Source organism: Rissa tridactyla, chromosome 1, assembly GCF_028500815.1.
Source record: "Rissa tridactyla isolate bRisTri1 chromosome 1, bRisTri1.patW.cur.20221130, whole genome shotgun sequence".
NCBI lineage: Eukaryota > Metazoa > Chordata > Aves > Charadriiformes > Laridae > Rissa > Rissa tridactyla.
This window is the reverse complement of record NC_071466.1, coordinates 27,411,885-27,434,865: the sequence shown is the minus strand read 5'-3', so window position 1 is coordinate 27,434,865 and position 22,981 is coordinate 27,411,885. Positions and strand designations below refer to the sequence as shown.

Below are 22,981 nucleotides of genomic sequence, written 5' to 3'. Positions count from 1 at the left end.
ATGCTGCACTACATTGGAACAGGCTGCCCAGGGAAGCGGTTGAGGCACCATCCCTGAAGGTATTTAAGATGGGTAGACATAGTGCTTAGAGATATAGTTTAGTGATGGTTTTTGTCAGTTATGTTGATGGCTGGACTAGATGATCTGAAAGGTCCCTTCCAATGAGGCAATTCTATGATTCTACATTTAAAATTATTATTATATATTAAATTGTCACAGAAGTACCAAATGAAAAGTCTTATTTCCAAACATAACATTTCCTCACAGTCTTGAAGTAATGTGAGGAAATATCAATAGTGGGGGCTATGCAATCTCTAAATGACTGTGAAAAAAAATTAATGATAATATGACTTTCAGTTAAAAAATGAGTAAAGAAGATCCAGTAACTGATGAATAATCTGAAAAAACTGACATAAAGTAAGCTATAGTTTTTAAAGACATAAAACTATAAGAAGACTTATGTAGCATTGCAGTACATTCCCCTCTCCATCACAGAAGGAATCTAAAATCCAAAAATGTTTATCTGCATAGTTCAGCAAAGTGCAGGACAAATTTATAGAGGAGGAAGTCATGCAAGATGACCACAACAGCCTACCAGTCCTCACTGTCTATGATGTGTTGTTAACATTACAGAAGGCCACAAAGTTCCTAGGAACTGCAGATGTATGTGTGCCCACAGACATATATATACATGTGTGAATATACATACATGTAGGGGGGGTTATATATATATATTAAAAAAACACAACACATGAGGCTCTCCTTCCCTCCTAGAGCCAACTCTGGATGTGGTTTGATTCTGGGTTTTATCTGTTTTAAAAGCAAATTTATTTCTGGGGTTAGAAGGCCAAATTCATGGTTTCAGTTATACCAATGCAATACTATAACTTTACTTCAAAATAAGATAATAGATTTCTGTTTCTCACTTAAAAAGCATTAGAGAAATATTCAAAGTTTCCATTACAAATACTTGAAATATCAAAGCTCCTTTGTTGTCTACCAACCTCCCTTTGATCCTTCCTGGAGAGCTTGGATTTGAACTGCTGCTGGCATTGCTTACAGTTTCCATTCGTGAAGATTTGGATTGAGACTGCTTGCCTGCTGACGAAAGAGGCTTATTAACTGCTCCAAGAACATTGGCTGCTTTGGGCTGAAACCAAAAATATATTTCCTTTATTTCAAGCTACACGTTTAGATATTGTTAACATGTACTATGCTTAAAATATTCACAGATTTCACTTTCTGCCATCAATATCTTAATTTTAACACAAGGCAATAAACATTTTCCTATGAAAGTTAAAACAGACGCCAGAAGGAAGCTGACAAAGCTGTAATCAAATAGCTAGCTGCCACCAAAACCAGTATTCTTCTCTCTACCCTTACATTCTGTGCTCTTCTCACTGGTAGTACTGGGTGCTCACCTGACCTTCCAGTAAGCCACTTCAGCACTTTTTGTGCTGTTTGCTTTCTGCTGATGTCGCTGCCTGAACCAGCTCACCATTTGGATCAGATAAGCATCTGTACTGGCAAAACAGAAATAGCAGCAGCACAGCCCTTTCAGCAAAGAAGCCATTTAACTGGCTTTACTGTAATGGCAAACCACACTAGTTTCAACTGGGAACGAATAAGAATCTCAAAAATCAAATACTGTGGAGAAAGTTCTGATACTTCATGCACAGAATTAAGAATGTGAGGCTTTTAATAGATGCCAAAGTTTCCAGACACTGGTGAGCTTCAGGTTATTCATTTAAATGGATTATCTTTCAGACATGCCAAATACCTGCAGCTCATACTAACTTTTGAGAGAGTTGAAAGAGTTCAGTTACTCCTGAAGTGAACAGACCTTTGTGCCAAACACCCACATACAAAAATGTTGAATTAAAGACCATTCCCCACATTTCTTATTATCTAGGATGATCCCTCTTCTATTTCACTATTAGATTCTAGCTATGTCTAAAGTTAGTGACAGCTAAAAAAAAGCTCAACGTGCACGTGGTAGCAGCTTTGAGAGTTCCTTTTTCAGAGATATGCACTGTTGTTGTGCTGGTTATACTTTTACTGCCAGAGGGAATTTTACACTTACAAAGATTCACTCTGCACTAAGTACAAGAAAAACAGCATATCCTCTCCAAAAATAAACCTTGGAGAACAAAATCCAGTTTAAGAATTTACATCTATTAGTTTAGAACTTAATGTTAATCAATAAGTGAATACAGAAACAGCTCAAAAGCTGTTCAAATTCACACTGCCCTGGACTTCCTACTAAGGAGGGACTAACACTAACAGGGTCTGCACTAACAGCTCCTGCCTTACCACAGAACCGACACTCAAAGCCTTGCTGCCCTCAGATGCTGTTCCCTACTTATATCCACTCAAGCTAGTCTTCCATCCCCAAAAATAAGACTCCCTACACCAACTCTCATTTCACATTGCTCTCATGATGGTGAAGCAGCTGAAAATTTTTGGCTGTCAAATACACCTCTGCTATTTGTTACAAAATTTCAGAACAGCAAAAAAGGAGCTAGAGTACCTGGCGCTAGAAATTTAAAAGAATTAAAAGCTACCTTAGGATTCAAAAGAATTTCAGTTAGGATATATGAGCAATATGGAGCTACTGGAGCAAGTCCAGCAATGGGCCACGAAGATAAAGAAGGGACTGGAGCATTTCTCATATGAGGAAAGTCTGAGAAAACAAGAGGCTTTGGACTAGATGACCTGAGACATTCTGTCATTTTTTGTGGTAGCACAAACTATGTTTCTCATTTAATACTGTCACAGTACACTTAATATATTAAGTTTGGGACAAACTAGCAAGAATGTTTTATGTCAAAAATTGGATGAGAGAACTTAATATTGACTACTGATCAGAAACTGGAAGACACACAACCTCCTGTCTTCAGTAAGAAGTGAATCTCTAATCCATGGAGTTCAAATACTTAAATGCGCAATACAGTGATGATATATCCCAATCAATAAGAGTTGGCTTTCAACTTCTAATCAAAAAGATGCTCTTGTACACCTGCATTTTTTCCTAACTTGCAGTCCTCCTCTATTAGTAAGTTGCTAGCTCGCAGCTAATGATTCATTAGCAAAGTTAAGGGTAATGAAGATGCTGCACTTTTATTGCTTTTGCAAGGTAGCAAATGAGTGCTCTCTTATCACCTAGAACAGGACACATTAATCCAGATGAAACGCACAATTTGTCTTTTGCTTTACTAGATTTTAATTTTATTCTAAAGAGTACGTGGATTTGGTTTTAGTGAAGAAAGAACATTGACATTAAATACAATGCATATTCAGAAAGAACAAATTAATATAACCATAGAACAGTCAGTTATCTTGTAAGATACTGTAAAATGGTACTCAGCTTTGCCAAAGATCAAGTATGTGATTCTTAAAATCATTTACATTAGAGTTTTTCATAGCTGTCGCTTCATATGCAATATTGTAGTCTTCTGCAGAAAAAAAGGTTAACCATTTTGCGAACTTGTCAAATATTATGGGGTGGGTTTTTTTGGACTCTCTCTTTTTACACACAATAGGCTTTGCCTACTATTACCACAATGCAGCATAGACAGTATTGGTTTTCCCTTCTACCTACCTCTTTTCTCTCTACCCATTTACTAACTTTTGGTATATAAGCCCTTTGGACAGAAACAATCTATATTCTTAAACTTGAAGTGTTTCATTAACTACATGTTAGTTTTCTTTAAAAACAAAACAACACAACACAAGCAAAACAGCCACATACACACCAAAAAAACCCAGCCAAACCAAAACTGCAAACGCAGCACCAAAACAAAAACCTCACCGCAGACATCCCCCACCCTGCTCCCGCCACCGTACATACCTTTCCAGGAGTGAAAAAAGACTTCATTTCCGGAGGAAGATAATTTTTGGTGTTACTGAAATTCTGTAAGGGGGGGAGGGGGGGGAAGGGAATAAAAATAAAAACACAGCCACAATCAACAAACAAGATATATACATTTCAGAGGTAATACTGAAAGATTTTCTTTACATCATTTACGCTTCTGAAATTTTACACCTGAACAACAATATCTTGGGGGGTGGGGTGGGGAATCAGCATGTGTACACATATATAAGTGTTTGTGAAAACATACATACGTTTTCAACTGCATTATAATAGGGAAAAGTCTGAAGTTACAAGAACTATTTAAAAAAACCCACTAAATTACAATTAACAAAGATTTAAAAAGACTTATCTTGGGAAAAATTAAGTGCCAAGGCATACCTTGTCAGGTTGAGTAAAATATCTGGCTGGAAGTACAGGGTCTTTAGGAGATTCCAAACTGTATGTTGTACTCTTTGACATAATGATATTCATTGCTACATCACAGACTGTGTATAGTTTCTGTAAATAATAAAGTTTAAAAAAACCCCAACACAATACTTTAGAAGTTCATCACAAATCTTGACAAAAGGCAGTATCTTTTGAACACAGAAGTACAAGAACTCAGTTTAAAAGCAATTATCTTAAACATTTGACATTAGCCTGCATCTTAAAGAGTGTATCACAGGGTACTAAAATATAGGAGCAAAAGACAAAAAGCACTTTAGGTGCAGCAGCTGAAAAGAGCTAGCTTTCATGATCTTTCTACACTCAAGAATAGTGCATGCCATGGTTTCAAAGACAAAGGTCGTAAAAAAAATAAATCTCATCTCTGTGGTAAAAACAGGAAAGTGACAAATCTGTACATTATGTGATGCAAAATCCTGAGAAACAAGATATATTCACTACACAACACACACTGGAGACATCTAATGCATGTGTTTTTCTTCCTATACTGAGCTTACTCTTGCACTTTTAAAATGAAATATTACAAAGCACTTCAGTGGAGGATTTGAACAGTAAAAATTATAGTTTACATATATTTAAAGTTAACATTTAAGAATCTTATTGAGACAGAAACAGGACTGCAACCTATTACAACTCCCTTCCAAATGTGCAAGATCTACTGAGGCATAGGAAAATAACTGTCATCTATACTACAATAAGTGTAATCGTTACTTTATATAATCTTCCACATACAATTCTATTGAATGACATTTTAAAGCTGGTGTGTAAACAAAAAGCAATTCATTTCCAGAAGCAGGCCAGAACTAAATGCAATTTCCAATCAAAATGTATCACCTACTTCATTCATTTTTGGATCATCTGGTCCTTGAGCATCCTTAGTCTGTTTAATATTTTCTACCATTTTTCTGATAAACGCGTGACTGTTGTTTTCATTTTTAGCCATCAATATTTCCAGGATGAACCACAGGCACCTAAAGGAGAAATGCAGTACTCCTCATGAATAAAAATGCAAAAGAAATTCCTTTGAAAAGCACATTTGAGAAAGTAGTTTACTCTAGGTTTTATTGTGTTATGAATTTGAACCAGCCTAGCTCTGGGAAACCCATTCTTTAGAAAAAAAAAAGAAATGAAGGTAAGATGAGCAGAAGGTGAACGTAAGATATCACAGAGCACTAAAAAAAGCATATATACTATTTCTCACAATATTTTACAGAAATAACTGCCATTGTTATGTGCACTAGACACTGTATCAGGGTATCACAATGACTTAAAATTTCACTTATGATAAAGTTAGATTGTTTTAACCCTAGAAATAACACTATTAAAAGAAGTCTTACTCTTTAATGTCCTTGAGTTGTTCAATGTCCTGGACTTTGACATAATCTGGGTCATGAGCTAGAAGATGGATAGTATAAGGAACAACATACTCTGGTAGAAGTGACAACAGTTTCTCTGAAAAGCAGAAGAAAGATGCATCAAAAGACTATATACCAAGAAATATGCTTTTTCTACTACAGAGGAAAGCAAAATTTAAGGTCAGCATACATTAAGATAAAGTATAGGCACAAGCCTATCATTTCTTTATGATTTTCTATCTCACAGTTGATGTACAGATGTTTCATGCATGCAAAAATTAAATTTTTAAGTCTCTCTCACTCAGGGCTGCATATTTTCTAGCTACCTTGAGAATACAGCTACAGTCACTCCCTACTCCCAATCCTTTCCTTGGTTCAAAGCCTGTATTCTGAAAGACTTTGAAAAACAGAAGTGAAGACAGATCATAAAATCCATGTTAACTGCAAGACGTAAGACCAGCACAATGGGAGGATAAGCTACTATTCTTTCTTTGGACATTGCAGCGTACAGCCTTGCTGTCAACAGAACAGAAATGAAGGCCCTTTGCATTCAAATGGCCACAGCCTATCTTATCTGTTTAAAATAGGAGGTAACATGGAAGCTACAACAAAGTAGTAGCACACTGAGTTTGAAAGGCTTAATTCCACTTGAACAGAGCAGCACAACTGAACTAGGCCATTCAAAGCATTCAAAACTTTTTCTAGCATCCTCTGAGACTTGCAAGTAGTCCTGAGACAGGACTGCAGGAGAAAGTCTTTCCGACATCCCGACAGTCAGATGGCCTATTTTCATTGGGGATTCAAAAAGTAAGGATTGTTGCCAAAGGCCCTCTCAGAGTTATGATCACAAAATACACATTTCATAAGGTAACAAACAAATTCCTGAGCTAACCAACACTATGCAGAGTGAGCTTCAGCACCTCAAAATTTGATGATGAAAATCAGGACAACAAAAAGCAAGTTGTACACCAAAAGTCAAAAAACATTTTGCAGAAAACATCCACTTGGCTTTCTTTAACCTAATGACTGAGAAGAACCGGAGGATGCACAACTCACCTAAATTATTAAACCTGTACCCTGTGCAATAGGCAGGACGACAGGTAAGGAAGGCATGCTAGTATTCTAGGTATATTACTATGGTACAAGCATCAGGTTGCCCAGAGAAGCTATGGATGCCCCATACCTGGAAGTGTTCAAGGCCAGACTGGATGGGGCTTTGAGCAACCTGGTCTAGTGGGAGGTGTCCCTGCCCATGGCAGGGGGTTGGAATCAGATGATCTTTAAGGGCCCTTCTAACCCAAACCACTCTCTGATCCTGTGATCTGATCTTAGAGTGCTTGTGGCAAATGCAAAGTCATAGTATTAACGTGCCTATGGATAAACACTTGAACGTACATGTGAAGGAAGGCGGGAAATTCCTGGCTCTGATTTTGAAAAAAAAAAAAAATCACCTTTTTGAGCTAGTGAGTGGTGATGAAAGACATGACGAAGTCTGGAAAATCATCTTTTGTAAGCTTTTAACTATCCCATATTAGTTTATGAACAAGAAGTCCAAACATCTGTAAATCATTATATATCATAATATTTGAAAACTCTTTTTAAATACATTTGAACACTGACACTTTCATCTCTAATATATGTATTAATATGAGATGTGCCTGACAAATAATGTGCATGTCAAAAAATATATCATTATTGCAGATTTCACGAGACTAACTACATAATTGCCACACATAAGTCAAGTCTTACTCAATCTATCCCATTCTTAAAGGTCTGCATAAACAGGGATAATGCACAGCCTCCATAAAAATATTTTGATTCATTCATAATAGCAAGGAGAGCGTTCAAAATTAATAAAGGCCCACAGAAGATAGTGCTGTCAAGTTCCGAGGATACGCTTTTAGAAAGCCATTGCTGTTGATGCAGATAATTATCAAGAATAATATCTATACTACACGGACTGTAAGCCACCATAAGGTTTGAAACAAACAATAAAATCACCCAATTTCTTTCTATTTCACATTGTATTTATGCAATTGAAATCCAGTGTACTTGCAAAGCAGTTTTTAATGAGTTTCAATTGACATTCCACTATTAACTTTAAAAGCATCTTTCACTTTTTCAAGCACTATCCTGCATTTTAGCCAGCAGCTGTTTGCGTAACTGAATAAAAAAATAAAGATGTGGCAGGGAAGAAAAAGAACATAATTATGATTTCAGAACTCTAGCAAAATTGGCTTTCCTTAGGCATGTCCCAGGCAAACTAACACGCTATTATTTGTATTAATTAGCAACTTCAATAGAATGCTCATCAAGAGCTCATGAACTCAGTGTTTCATTAACTTCCTGCCTTGTACAATTTCTAATATAACTATAGTAATAATTCCAACTGGGTCTGGAAAATACAGTGAACCAGATCCAGACAAAACAGGAAAAGGACAAATATTGATGCATATTATATTTAACCCCTGTCATGACAAAAGAAAAAAAAAAATAGTATTTACACAGAATGGTTCAGGTTGGAAGGGACCTTAAAGATCATCTAGTTCCAACCCCCTGCCATGGGCAGGGACACCTCCCACTAGACCAGGCTGCTCAAAGCCTCATCCAGCCTGGCCTTGAACACTTCCACGGATGGGGCGTCCACAGCTTCTCTGGGCAGCCTGTTCCAGTGCCTCACCACCCTCACAGGAAAGAATTTCTTCCTAACATCCAATCTAAATCTCCCCTCTTTCAGTTTGAGGCCGTTATCCCGTGTCCTATCATTACGCTCCCTAATGTGTAAAAAGTGTAATTTAGACTTTCTTTCCTCATCTCTAATGAAGAAAGAACACAACCTGAAAGGTTGGGTGGCTTCACAGATGTGAACTACCAGCACTTGAAACCAGAATGCCAAAAACCCTCATGACAGGCCTTTAAGACCATTTAGGAAAGAAACTTGTTAAAAAAATTAATCTTTACTCTTGTAATTTTTCTGCTTACTGACTTGCAAATAAAAGCCCAGCCTTAGAAAACCAAGATTCCTATGCAAGACACAAGTCTGTACCCAGATGAAACTAGTAATAGATACACAATCAAGGTAAGTCTTTTCTTGAGTGGCTTCCACTCCGAGTAACAGAGAATTTAAGAGGCCTGAGAGTAATTCCTTTCAGCTTGTAAAAGGTCAGTGTGGAGGCAAGAGGCATTTTACTGTCTGGTACCAGTCTTTAGGAAGTTTTCTTTAGGCAAAGTACACAAAATTTACCATCTTTTCAGCAAATGCCCCCAAATATCTGAAAGATATCCTCCTCATCTGTACCAAGTTTTCAAGAAAAAACGTATCACAAAATCACATTTTTATAGATTCAGAAAAATAGCTGCATTAATCAAAGATGCAGATTCTCAGCTTTAGTTTTTTGTGGAAGCTTTTCAAAGGAGGTACTACCGTCATTACTACCCTGAGTTACTGCATGGCCAGCAGGGAGAATGACAGAGGGAGACACATACACATTTAAATAGTATGATCTTACAGAACTGAGCCTCATTTGTATTACTGCAATAATGATTTTTTTTTTAAAGATGCAAACAGTTTAAGACATTTTATTGGTTAAAAGTTCAGACTGGTAGATCTGAATGTCGCGAAATTAACATCACAATCCTCAAAAAATGCTGCAACCTTTATTTAATCCAGACTCCTCACAGATTATAGTACATATAAAATCAATGTCATCACTCGAGGTAAGTTTTTCGGCAAGAAAAGAAAAAAAAATAGGCACACGTTGAGGTCCTACTGGATAGGAAGAATCACACACACCTATGCTCCTCAATTTCTTCCACAGATTTTTGAGAGTAAGTTTGCATCATCTATCTTAATACCGTTAGGCAATCAGAGATTACTTTTAATCATAGGAGAATTCTTATACTTTCCTCCTACATAACTAAGAAGAGTTTTTAACTTTGAGGAGGAGTAGACTTAGGATGAGTTAAAGGTGTTTGCTCAATGGATTTTGCTTTTTCATGTGTTATTGAGGAGGGAGAAAAGCACCGCTTTTTTGGTTTTTAAGTCTAATTAACAACACACAAAGGATTTCTCTGCAGACTTATTGTCTGATCAGAGTCTACGGGGACTAGGGCACATATAGACTGACATGGCTAACAAAATCTGTGATTCACAAATGCAGAAGGAAATCAATTATCTGACAGTGTCTGTGAGATCAGAGTCACAAAACAGGTCTGGTCTATCCTAAAATGAGATGAAAAAATCCCCTTCATTTCACAAAAGCCAAACCATCAGTAATCTTTCAAAGAAACAAAACTTTCAAAAACCTCTTAATCACAATGCCCATAGCTCTTCATAATGGTCTACCTTTTCCTATGACCATATACCAGTGTTGTCGTATTGTATGTGTGTAGCTTTGAGTAAGTCAAAAGGGAAAAGGACTGATTTTATAAAAGAAAAATAGCTAACATTAGTCCATAATAACTTACAAAGCATTCCCACGAACAGAATGCTGGCACTGGGAAGAAAGAATTGCATAAAAAATCATCCTGAAGTGCCTACAAATATAGCCCTTTGACAGCATAAGACAAGATAAAAAGCTACTCAATACAGCAGCGCAAAGACAGTCAATTTAGTACAGCATTTATGTCATTAAGGTTGCATATTATTAATTACTGAGGTAAAATTAATCATTGTCACTTCACTTACAACGTAATTAACCATTAAGTTCAAACAGTACACATAACTGCCTTGGAAAACTACTTCATTGCCAATATACTTAAGCATAAGCATTTGCACAGCTTTTAACAAAACTGAAAGATCTCGGAAATGCCTGTTAAAACTCAAAAATCTGGACTCTATTTTCACTTATAGGTATCAAATGAAAACTGAAATTTACAGACATTCTATGTATAAAAACAGAAAGCCATCAATATTTTTCACAATCTACTCGCATTTACATTTTAATTATAGCACTTGTACCAAAAAGCAGCTTTTATTCTCTTACCACTAACTGCTGCATGTTGCTTCAGATATTCCCTTCTGACATTTATGTTCTTCACAAGGCACTGCCTAGCATGAGCTCTTCTCTCTTTCACTGGATCTTTTGCACACAGTGCACAAATAGCCATATATTCTAGTGGCAGCCGTAGTCTAGAAAGGCCTTTGTGAAGTTTCTGAGCAAATATTTGTCTCACTTGGTAACATTCATCCTATTAAAAAAAGAAAAAAGCAAAACCAAAAAACACATCAGTAAACTTTTAGAAAAGTAATACAGACTGTGAAATAAAACATGGAAGCCTAGGTAAATATGCCAAAATCAATTTCAGACCTTGCAGCCACAGAAACACAGGAATGGTAAGAATGTTTTTTAATGCCAGTTCAGAGCATTTAAATTGAATTAATCAGTTGAAGCTTCCCTTAAGATCAGGAGAAGAGTTAAGGTGCAGATACTGTACAGGAAGGTATCACACTTGGGATCCAAGGCCTAATTTAGCACAGTATTGAGGCATGGAGTTAATGAAATTGCTTACAATAGAACCACTTGCTTCGTGGAGATAAAGTCAAAGATCTGCACCAAAACAGCGTTTACCCCCAGCACCCACTGTGCTGATTTTACTACTGCGATTTCACAAATTTTCATCAAGCCATTAATATTAGAAACAGAATAAAATTCTATGGAATTACCAGATAAAATAAGGTCAAACACTGAAGAGAGTACCAAGCATTTCCATTATACAGCGGAAACCTATGAATGATGACTGACCATGTAAAAGACTAATCCATTCCAAATAACACAGAGTAAAATAATATGAAAGTGGCAAATGTACTTCTACAATTTATTAAGCAACATATTTCCAGAAGAGATATGAACTTTAAAATTTTCTGTATGAAAATTACCTGCATACTTTAAGACACCACTTAGTGTCTTCAAGTATATAACTAAAAATATACCACAAACCATTTAGTAACACACGTCAAGGAAGGTTAACAGAAGCAGGTGCAGAAAACACTTAGAAGAAAATGTACGGAAGAGCATAAGGTAAACAAGGCCACCAAAACAGCTTGGTACATTTAACCTGCCAAAAAAAAAAAGTCAAGAGGATAGATTTGCTATCTCTAAATACGAAAAAAAAACATAAACAGGAATAAACAGCTATTTTAGTCAAATGACAGCTTTGAAAACAGAAAGAACTGTAGAGGGTTTTCAGCCATCAGCCAACATGAAGTACAGAGACAAAACCTAGCCACTGGTAACACTGACTCTGCCAAATCTGCAAGTGGTATCAAAAGAGATCACGTATTAGATAAAACAAGCCTCCCAACCAAATATTAAATCGAGAAGAAATTCATCAAGCCCCATTTTCCCTTCTGTGCTTCAAGCCACAGTCTTTCTCTATAGATGGAAACCCTGAAATACCTGCTGTAGCCAGAGTTGAAGCAACCCAAGATCACAAACTCTAACTATGAGACCTACCCAAGATCTAATGCCTCTTTATAGCAAAGCCACTCCCCAGCAGAAGGATAAGATACAGCCCTCTTTTCCTGCTCAGTAGCATCACCTAAGCCTAAAGCTTTTGGAAAGCTTAGAAAAGCCCTCTGCCTAGTCGGTATACTGACAAGAAAGCATGTCCCCCTTGACGCAGACGACAAAGAAGGTATAGTTCATTGTTACTGATGGTGTTCTGTGGCATGAATTAGAATGATAGTTATTTCTTCATCTTTTAATATTAAGAATAACCTTAAATTCAGCTCAGTTACACTAGTTCACTGAGAATGGGGACCAAACTTAAAAGTTCTACATTTTTATAGCATACAAATAAATCCCTTACATTAGCCCAATTTTAAATTCAGAATAGATACATGACATCAATTAATCAGAAGGTCACCATTTAAAAGTATGTTTTAAATAATAATAATTAAAAAAATATGTATTTGCAAAGCAGCATGTACCCCTCAGACACAACTCTGATTCTTGAAAATGGACAAATACTTGCTTAAACAATTAAAATACTCTCAGAGTTGACAAAAGAAACTGAAAAAGCTTTGGGATTATTTTTTTTAACAAGTGAAATTTATGCAATCTAAAAGATTTATTCTACAACTAAAATTGCATTTTCAACAGCAAAGCTTATTAGATTTTAAATCTGGTCTTAAGGCCTGTTAAACACTGAAGTACTTAACACTATGCTCAATTATTTTCTATTCTATTTCAATATGAAGCTCTGCTGACATCAAAATTTGTTTTGCAGATCAAAGAACTTATCTGATGGTAAGCTTAGAGGTTTGGTCAAATACATAAATAACTTACTTTAAAATGACTAAAACTACATGCATTTAGTCATCATGAAGTCTCTGTTTACCAGTGCAACCTTAATACAGCAATTAGCGACAACACTTCATTGTATATTCTGCACTGTAATCATTCCACATTACAAAATGGCAGTCTCAGAGGAGAAAAAAAAAACAAGGCAGCACAGAACCATAGCAGAACCTGTGCAACCATTACAGACCTTAAAAATTAAGCTTTTCATTTTGTTTAATCTGCTTCCTGGTGTGTTCACTTAAAGAAAATTTGCTGTAAATTAAATTACTTAATACTAGAGTTGGCCTTGACATCCTTGTTTGTGGCTAGACTTGACAGCGTTTAAGAATTAATAAGCTTTTGTTATAATCAGTGTCTACCATCAAGAAATGAATTCCGATACTAAAAATTCTAAGCTTAACCAGATGTGTTATGCATATGTACACATGCAAACATCTCAAAAAAAACCATACAGATGGTTTCCACAGGAGATCAATACAGTGCAAAAGCCACTGAAACCATTACAGTTACTTTGCATGTGAGGAACTGAACTCAATAGCCAGGCAGAAAGGAAACTGCAGAAGACCTCAGCAGGATCTAGGAAAGTCATTCGTAAGTATTCAAAATGAATTAGGAGCTGCAGAGAAAAGTAAAGGCAGAATTCTTGCCTTGACAGAGCTTACAACTGGACAGGCTGGATCGATGGGCCAAGGCCAATGGTATGAGGTTCAACAAGGCCAAGTGCTGGGTCCTGCACTTGGGTCACAACAACCCCATGCAGCGCTACAGGCTTGGGGAAGAGTGGCTGGAGAGCTGCCAGGCGGGACCTGGGAGTGGTGGTCAATAGCTGGCTGGATATGAGCCAGCAGTGTCCCAGGTGGCCAAAAAGGCCAACAGCATCCTGGCCTGTATCAGGAACAGTGAGGTGAGCAGGATGAGTGAAGTGATCGTCCCCCTGTACTCTGCACTGGCGAGGCCCCACCTTGAGTACTATGTCCAGTTTTGGGCGCTTCACTACAAAAAATATGTTGAGGTGCTGGTGCGTGTCCATAGAAGGGTAACAAAGCTGGTGAGGGGTCTAGAGAACAAGTCTTATGAGGAGTTGTTTAGTCTGGTGAAAAGGAGGCTGAGGGGAGACCTTATCGCTCTCTACAACTAGAGGTTGTAGTGAGGTGGGGGTTGGTCTCTTCTCCCAAGTGACAGGACAAGAGGAAATGGCCTCAAGTTGCACCAGAGGAGATTTAGGATGGATATTAGGAAAAATTTCTTCACTGAAGGGGCTGTCAAGCATTGGCACAGGCTGCCCAGGGAAGGGGTTGTGTCACCATCCCTGGAGGTATTTAAAAGACATGTAGATGTGGTGCTGAGGCACATGGTTTAGTCATAACTTGGCAATGCTTAGGTTAACGGTTGGACTTGTTGAACTTAAAGGTGTTTTCCAACCAAAATGATTCTATGATTCTATACAATCTAAATTCTAGTAAACAAGTAAGAAAGTCACAAAAGGGAAAGAAACATCAATAAATGAGGAGAAAACATGACAGAAGTGATACTATAGTGGAACGGATTCTCCTGGAAGCTATGTCAAGGCATATGGATATCCACAGGGAGGCGACTACAGACAGCCAACATGGCTTCACAAAGGACAAATCATGCTTGACTAATCTAGTAGCCTTTTATAGTGTAGGTGGTAAGGGGAAAAGCAAATGATGTCATCTACTTGGAGTTCAGTAACGCCTTTGACACAGTCTCACACAACATTCTTGTCTCTAAATTGGAGAGATATGGGTTTCATAGATAGACTATTCAATGGATAAAAAATTGGCTGGATGGCCACATTCTAAAATTGTGGTCAAAATCTGAACATCCAAACGGAGATCAGTAACAAGCGGTGTCCCTCAGGGGTTAATATTGGGAATGGTACTGTTCAATATCTTTATTAATGACACAGATAGCAGGACTGAGTATACCCCTCACCAAGTCTGTGGATGATACCAAGCCAAGCAGTGCTTGGTAACAGACAAGTAGTGCTCTAGATACACTAGAGGGAAGGGATACTATCCAGAGGAACCTAGACATGCTTAAGGAGTGGTCCCATGTGAACCTCAGGAAGTTCAAAAGGGCTAGATGTATGGCCTTGCACCTGGGTTAGGGCAACCCTCAGTAACGCTACAGGCTGGGAGATGAAGGGATAGAGAGCAGCCCTGCAGAGAAGGACCTGGGGACCCTGGTGGATGAAAAAGCGGACATGAGCTAGCAACATGCACTTGCAGCTTAGAAAGCCAATTGCACCCTGGGCTGCATAAAAGGAAGTGTGGCCAGCAGGTCAAGCAAGGAGGTCAAGCGAGGTAATTCTCCCTTTCTACTCTGCTCTGGTGAGACCCCACGTGGAGTACTCAATCCAGCTCTGGGGACTTTCCAGAAAGATGGAGAAAGACTTTCTACCAGTGCTTGCAGTGACGGGACAAGGGGCAACATTTTTTTAACTGATAGAGGGTAGGTTTAGATTGGACATAAGGAAGAATTTTTTATTTTTTTTAATTTTATTTATTTATTTTTTACACCGAGAGTGGTAGGACACTGGAACAGGTTGCCCAGAGAGGTTGTGGATGCCCCATCATTGGTAGCGTTCAAGGTCAGGTTGGATGGGGCTTTGAGCAACCTGATCTAGAGTAAGATGTCCCTGCCCACAGCATGGTATTTGAGATAATTTTTAAGAGGTCCCTTCCAACCCAAACTATTCTATAGTAAGATGTGAAATTGTTTACAAATGTTGATGACCCTGTTATGTTCTTCTGATTTAAATCTCATCTCTCAAAATTCCCTTTCAAAAATTGAGGACAGGTAAGCATTAGACCCAAAGACAGTAGGAAAAAGCAACAACACATCTGTTATCAATATCCACAAACAGTTAAGACTGGTACAGCTGGAAAATAAGTGAAAAAGAAAGTGAGAGACAGTGATGAAATGGAGTGGAAGGAGCTTGCACCTAACGTATTGAAAAGAGAGCCAAAACAAAGAACGCAAATTCTGACAGAGAAGAACCCCAAGGTTAACACTTGCAATAAACAAGAATTTTCCACAGGAGGGAAATGACTGAATAAATGAACAGATTTTGATCACTGGGATCAGAAGAAAACAGAACATGCAAATACTATATTGGCAAGCTTAGTCTGGCATGACGTTATGCAGCTAGAGTATCCTTTCTGGAACAGAGACATATCTTACTTGTCATTACAGTAAATGGTTATTTTCCTCCCTACTAGTTTTGTTCTGAATTGTAAAAATCTTTATAACTCATTTTGACACAAGACTAACATTTCTATTAGGTTTTGGAATAGGAAGACTGAAAGTATCAGTCCTTGCTTTGGGTGTAAAGACCTTCAGTTGTTACCAATGAATTTCTGAATTTTAGATTTAGTTCTATTTCTCTTGTTTTTCATAGCATTTGGGAACTGAGTAAGGGTTCTTTCCCATAGGAATACAGAAGCTTAAAATCTACAAAAACATTGTTAAAATAATGTACAAGCCTAATACCTAATACAGATTGTCTTACCCTGCTATATGAATGATTTTTCTAGCCTAACTGTACCCAACTCCAAACAACTTAAGAACTTAAAAAGATACTCTATGTGAAAACAAACAATATCCACACAGGAGCTATACTTTGTATTTTCTAATATTAAATGTCAATTTCAAATCTTCTGACATTTAAAATAGGTTGCAGCTTTTAAGGCTTTAGCTAGTCACAGGCATTAAGGTTTAGAATGGAATGTCACTATTACCGAAGATCTTCTGGAAGAGATTCCTTCCAGAGGATTTCTTGACTTTTGTAAAGTCAAGAATACCAACAGTTACACAAGTAACACCAACATGAGTCCCTCCATGATTACCTTACTCTTGGGGTGTGAATCAATTTCTGTAGAATTTGCAAACTCTAGAAGACAGGAACACAGAGGATCTCTGTATCTCTACTTATAACTTGAAAGTTATTTCCTTTTGATACTTTGGGCTTACAGGCAGAAATTAAAGATGAAAATTCCAGTATCTACTGAGAAATGTCTCCTAATATTTAAAGGATGCCAACTATCTTTGCAGGCCTCTGTGTTTCAAATATATTCTACCCAAATATCAAGAAACCAAGGTCATTGTTGTCACCACAGTCCAACGTACTTCATATCATCTCATTTCAACTTCTAATAATGTCATAATGAAGCTGGGGCATTACTTTAAGTCAATACTGAATTCCTTAGTTTACCAATATTCTAACATTTCACTACTTTAAGTTAGCATTCCCCTACCACGCAGCCCAGTACTATAGATCTAGTGCTCATCCAAAATCAGTTTTCAAGATTATGTAAATGGAAAAATAAATTAATGCGAACGCTGAAAGTTTTGCATAAAATCAGATTAGCAGAAGTATACACAAAATATAGAACAAACAACATATATACTCATACATTTGCTGATAACCCACAAGTCCCACCTAATTTCCTTACATTTATGGCTAGTGCACACAGCTGATATTGTTCTAAGGTGATGATTTCATGGTAACAAGGTTCTTGTGCCAACTTCACAATAGCATTCCCTGCAGCCAGCCTCAACCGAGACATATCAGGTTTGCTGAAAAACAAGCACATGGATTATGAAGGTTAATTAGTTAAAAATTATGTAATTATTTGACTTCATTTAATCCCAATCAGTTTGCATTGCTGAAAAGCAGGTACTTTAAAAAGAAGGAAAAGTGTCCATGAACTTAGCCACTGCCCCCTCCCCGCCCCCAAAAAACAGCAGCAGAAGTCACTTCAAACCAAAAGTAGTTTCCATGGCACCACATTTTACAGCCTATTACCACATACCTATTACCTTGCCCCAGTTTAGCAATGAAAATATTCCTTGAAACTTCCTGAAAGTTCCTCATGGATGTGAAACAGTTTTAGCTGTGCACTGAACCAGCACAGTCCAAATTGTCCCTCAGAGACATCATTTAGCCTGTAAGATACTTTTGTTCAGCATGCTAGTTTTCCCTCAGCAGGGGGCTCCTGCCAAAGAAGTTGCCCATTTCTAGTCCCCAAAGTTGACAAACATTTTTCTAGCAATGACAGTTCAAGTCAACATAAATTAATTAGTTATTATGGTAGGTGACTAAGTGAACTGTATTTTTAAGACAATAGCAAAAAGGATTCAGCAAGTGAAAGAATTTTCTACATGCTGAAAGTATTGTTACTTGACTTGCACACCCAAATTGCACTCCCATCTAGCAAAACACTCCAAGCATTTGCTAATTTTCATATCAAGAGATGAATGTTTTTTTCTGTAACCATATTTACAAAGGTTATCAGAATATCAAAAGCATCTTCACACAAGCTTTGCAAATTGATATCCACTTAATGTGTGCATTACTAAACATAGTTGAGCTTTCACTGTTCTTAGAAAATTTATTTCAGTAAAGTATATTACTTCTGCCTTTTTTCACATCAAACAAAAGAATTAAGAAGTCTTACACATCACTTAAAACATTAATGAATTCTATTCAGAAGTAGCAAGTATAGCTTTTTCCATTGATAACTTGGAGCAGGAATCAAGTCATATTCTTATCTAGAAATAATTATTTATTGAAGCAGGACAAATATTAACTTCTTAATCATTTGCCCTTTATCCTTAGGAAGAGCAAACACTGTATTCTTAAATCCATTATAATGAAAACTGTATAAAGCATTTTAATCATGTTGTTTTATCTCCTTCTTTAACAAAGAGTTCATGATAAAAATACCTACTAAAGAGCTTAAATCTTAAAATTTATCTAATCAGGCTTCATACACACCTCAGCATTTTATGAAAACCACAATATTTCAAAAAAACCCCAAATAGATCCCAAGCAACCAAGTGACAGGACAAAAGATGCACTAACTTTCAAACAAGGCATGAAGATTAACATGGTAACATCTAATTCTTAAATGCTAAGTTTCACTTTAAATTGCGTCTAGTGCGATAAGTGAACCCCATAAAGATTCCATTTTTGGACTTCAGTGACAATTGAACAATAATGCCTTACAAGTGCAGAGTGACTGACCCAAAGGAAAGGATAAAATTAAGAACTTTCTATCTTCCTCAGCTTTGGTTGCAAAAACATTTAATTCTGAAAATTGAATCAAAGATATTTCACATAAAAGTTGGCCAAATCTTTAGAAAGTAGACATATCACAGAAATACCCGCCAGTATGCATGCACGCTGTGGGAAGGAAGAGGAGGACAGCATCAGTTGTGAATATGATACTTACAGCTGAAGAAGAGAATCAGATCTGTGTTATTCCCCAAAAGGATTATCTTAGAAGAAACTCAATTGAGGATTTATTTTTGATCAAATTGTTATATCCAAAAGCCTTCTGATCTGTTTTATCCCAAATCACCCAATTATTAAGGCTGAAATAAAAGCTTCTGTATGATATAATTGCAAGTTTTGATTACTTGTAATAATTTTGAAAATTAGTACCAAGGATGCCCTTGTCCTATCAAAAGCTCTCTAACAGATACAAGAGGGACCTGGATTATTTGTTTTTCCGGAGTGCTATTACTATTGCTGAAGACCAGATGTTTGAAATGAGAACAAAAGTGCAACCGCATGGAAAGATTTTAATCAAGTGCAAAACACAGTCTTCATTAAGGTGGTGGGCTGCACAAAGATAATCCAAATAAATGCATCTTGAAAACATATCTGGTGCATAATCATCTTCTCTCACTTTACAAGCTAGCAGTTAACATTTTTCCTTCTCCAGAGGATAAATGCCAGTGTCCAATTTCCCATGTTCCACGGAATAAAAACTGTCTTTTGAATATAACCACTGAAAATGTTGCATAGCAGATGGTGCAGCAAGTTATCTACAGCACAGAACTATGAATTTCTAAACTCCAACTTCAATATTAAAAAAATGCGACACTGGTGAATTTAACCTAAATATGCTAACATCTCAAAGCATTCAGTTGTTGTCTTAAAAGCAATTCAACAAAGTCATCAATTCTACTACTTCAAAGCAAGAAGGATGAACAAGAGTAGGGATTTGTTTATTTGTTTTCCGAGTAGGACCTTGCCTTCATCTGACACTCTAGGCTGAACCATGCTTTGAAATTTAAAAAATCCCATTCCCTTACACTGTCACTGAAATATACAGTTGTGTAGATTTAGAGAGGCATGGGGACAGAGTAATTTTTATGGCTGATAAGGACAGTAACACCAAAGTGATTACAACATGACTAATGGCCTACATGAGGTCAAATGCCTCACAAAGCCCACAGCTTTCAGTTAATTCAGTTACCTTTGGCAAATTATACATTGTTTAAAAGACAAACGCAAGCCACAAACAAAAATTGACTCCATGTGGAATGACATCAGATTGAGTACAGTTTAAAAGTTATATTCTTTACTGAACAGACAATTTTACTCCTTCCAAAGCCTGCTCTGATCTGGAAGGAGCAGTGTCAGATTTGCAAATTAAGGACACAGTAAGCACAGCCAGAAAGAAGATACACTCATTGTGTTCTCAAAGGGTGAAGAATAAAGGTCAGGAAGTGTCAGCAACACACCAGCAAGCTCCCTGCAGAACTAATGGTCTGAAACATCATCTCCCTCTGCTTCAGGTTTTGAGTACTTGTTAGTGCAGACAATATAGATCACATGAACAGAGACAATGTTCTGCCCACCTTGCAGCTTAGAGCTTTCCCAAAATGCAATATTGGGAATCACAGAATAGTAACAGTTGGAAGGGACCTCTTGAGATCATCTAGCCCAAGCTCAAGCAGGGTCACCTAGAGCAGGCTGCACAGGACAGTGTCCAGATGGCTTTTTAGTATCTTCAAGGATGGAAACTCCACCACCTCTCTGGACAATCTGTGCCAGTGCTCAGTGACCCTCACAGTGAAAAAATGTTTCCTTGTGTACAGAACCAACTGTATTTCAGTTTATGTCTATTGCATCTGGTCTTGTCACTGCCCACCACTAAGAAGAGCCTGACTCCACCTTCTTCACACCCCCCATTCAGTTATTGATACATGTTGACAAGATCCCCACTGAGCCTTTTCTTCCCTAGGCTGAACAGTCCCAGCTCTTTCAGCTTTTCCTCATCCATCAGATACTCCAATCCCGTAAGCATCTTTGCGGCCCTACAGTGGGCTCATTTCAGTAGCTCCACATCTCTCTTGTACTGGGGAGCCCAGGTGTTCCATCACCTTCACAGGGATTGAAGTGAGGCCAACTGGCCTGTAGTTAGTTTTGTGGGCCCTCATTTGTGTCCTTTTTGAAGGCAGGAGACACATTTGCTTTCCTCCAGTCTTCAGGCACCTCTACTAATCACCACTATCACTCAACAAGGATCAAGGGGGGCCTCACAATGACATCTGCCAGCTCCCTCAACACTCATAGGTGCATCCTGTCAAGGACCATTACCCCTTGTCCTGTAGTGACAGGCCCTGGTAAAAAGTCTGTGCCCATCTTTCTTATAGCCCCGCTGTGAGTATTGAAAGGACACAGCAAGGTCTCCCCAATGCCTTCTCTTCTCCAGGCTGAACAATCCCAACTCTCTCAGCTTGTCCTCATAGGAAAGGTACTCCAGCCCCAAGATAATCTTCAGGGCCCTCCTCTGGAACTGCTCCAGCAGGTCTATGTCCTTCCTGTGCTGAGGACTCCAGAGCTGGACGCAGTACTCCAGGTGGGGTCTCACCAGAGCGGAACAGAGGGGCAGAATCACCTCGCTTGACCTGCTGGCCATGCTTCTTTTGATGCAGACCAGGATACAGTCGGCTTTCTGGGCTGCAAGTGAACATTGTCAACTCATGTCCAGCTTTTCACACGCTAGTGTCCCCGAGTCCCTCTCTGCAGGGGTGCTCTCAATCTCTCCTTTTGTGTTTGAGTTTTGACAGGATCTCCTTGCTCATCCATGCAGGTCTGATGAAATATTTGCTTGACCTTCTGCTTTGACCACTCTTGAGCTGAGAGGATGCTCGAATACCAACTAACTAGCTTTCTTGGGCCCCTCTTCCCTCCAGGGCCTTATCCAATGGGACTCTACACCAAGCAGATCCGTGAAGAGGCCCAAGTCTGTTCTCTGACGTCCAGCACTATGATCTTGCTTTTTGCCCTCTTTGCTGCCTTCAGTATTCTGAACTCCACTATCTTATGGTCATTACAGCCAAGGCTGCCTTAAACCTTCACATCCCCAACAACTCCTTGTTGGTGAATATGCGGTCCAGCGGAGCACCTCTCCTCATTGGCTCCTCTGTCACTTGTGTCAGGAAGTTGTCATTGATGGTCTCCAGGAAGCACCTGGATTGTTTATGTGCTGCTGTGTTGCTCCTCCAGCAGATATTGGAGTGGTTCAAGTCCCCCATGAGGGCCAAGACCCACTAACATGAAGTTGTTTCCAGCTGTTTATAGAAGGCCTCATCCAATTCCTTGTCCTGGTCAGGGGGCCTACAGCAGACACCCACTACAATGTCACCCATACCAGCCTGCTCTCTAATCCTAACCCATAAGCTCTCAGTTGGCTCATCAACCATCCCCAGGCAGAGCCCACGCTCTGGGGTTGAAGGGTTGCTTTTAATACAGAGCAATCTCAGATGTCATGCAGCTTTTTCCCCTCCCTTATAAGTATCCTCAGCCCTCCGTTAACTTTAATAATGAAGATGTGATCACAGCATTATGTACAGTTTCTATTATTATTTATAGTTTTGGGTACAAAAAGAATGGGAAAATTAAGTTTCTAAAACACACACAGTAAGGAATCATTGCTCCAAGCATGAAAACACACAGAACTGATCTATTCACAAACTACTGGATAAGCCAACAATATGCTCCAAGCAGTTATGTTGAAAAGCTAAATTACTGCCACTTAACTCCCTAGTAACTGCCATATTCATGTCTATAACATAACATGCCAATTCATATGACATATAACACGACATGCCAATTCATATTACAGAATTTGAAGCTATGAAACAATTATTTACAAGAAACTTTAAGACTACACAGTTGC

The 22,981-nt window shown here is 38.1% G+C and overlaps 1 protein-coding gene across 4 annotated transcripts in view; it reads right to left on the bottom strand.

Annotated features, from left to right (window-relative positions):
- The window catches only part of PDS5B (PDS5 cohesin associated factor B), a 122,131-nt gene that overhangs the window by 16,876 nt on the left and 82,274 nt on the right, over positions 1-22,981 (bottom strand). For all 4 annotated transcript variants that reach the window (XM_054198837.1, XM_054198865.1, XM_054198856.1 and 1 more), the window contains exons 24-30: positions 17,456-17,579; positions 10,659-10,863; positions 5,656-5,770; positions 5,157-5,289; positions 4,253-4,372; positions 3,851-3,913; positions 1,005-1,150 (exon numbers count right to left, since the gene is read on the bottom strand). In XM_054198837.1, coding sequence (XP_054054812.1) covers positions 1,005-1,150; positions 3,851-3,913; positions 4,253-4,372; positions 5,157-5,289; positions 5,656-5,770; positions 10,659-10,863; positions 17,456-17,579 — 906 coding nt within the window. The remainder of the gene's footprint in view (positions 1-1,004; positions 1,151-3,850; positions 3,914-4,252; positions 4,373-5,156; positions 5,290-5,655; positions 5,771-10,658; positions 10,864-17,455; positions 17,580-22,981) is intronic.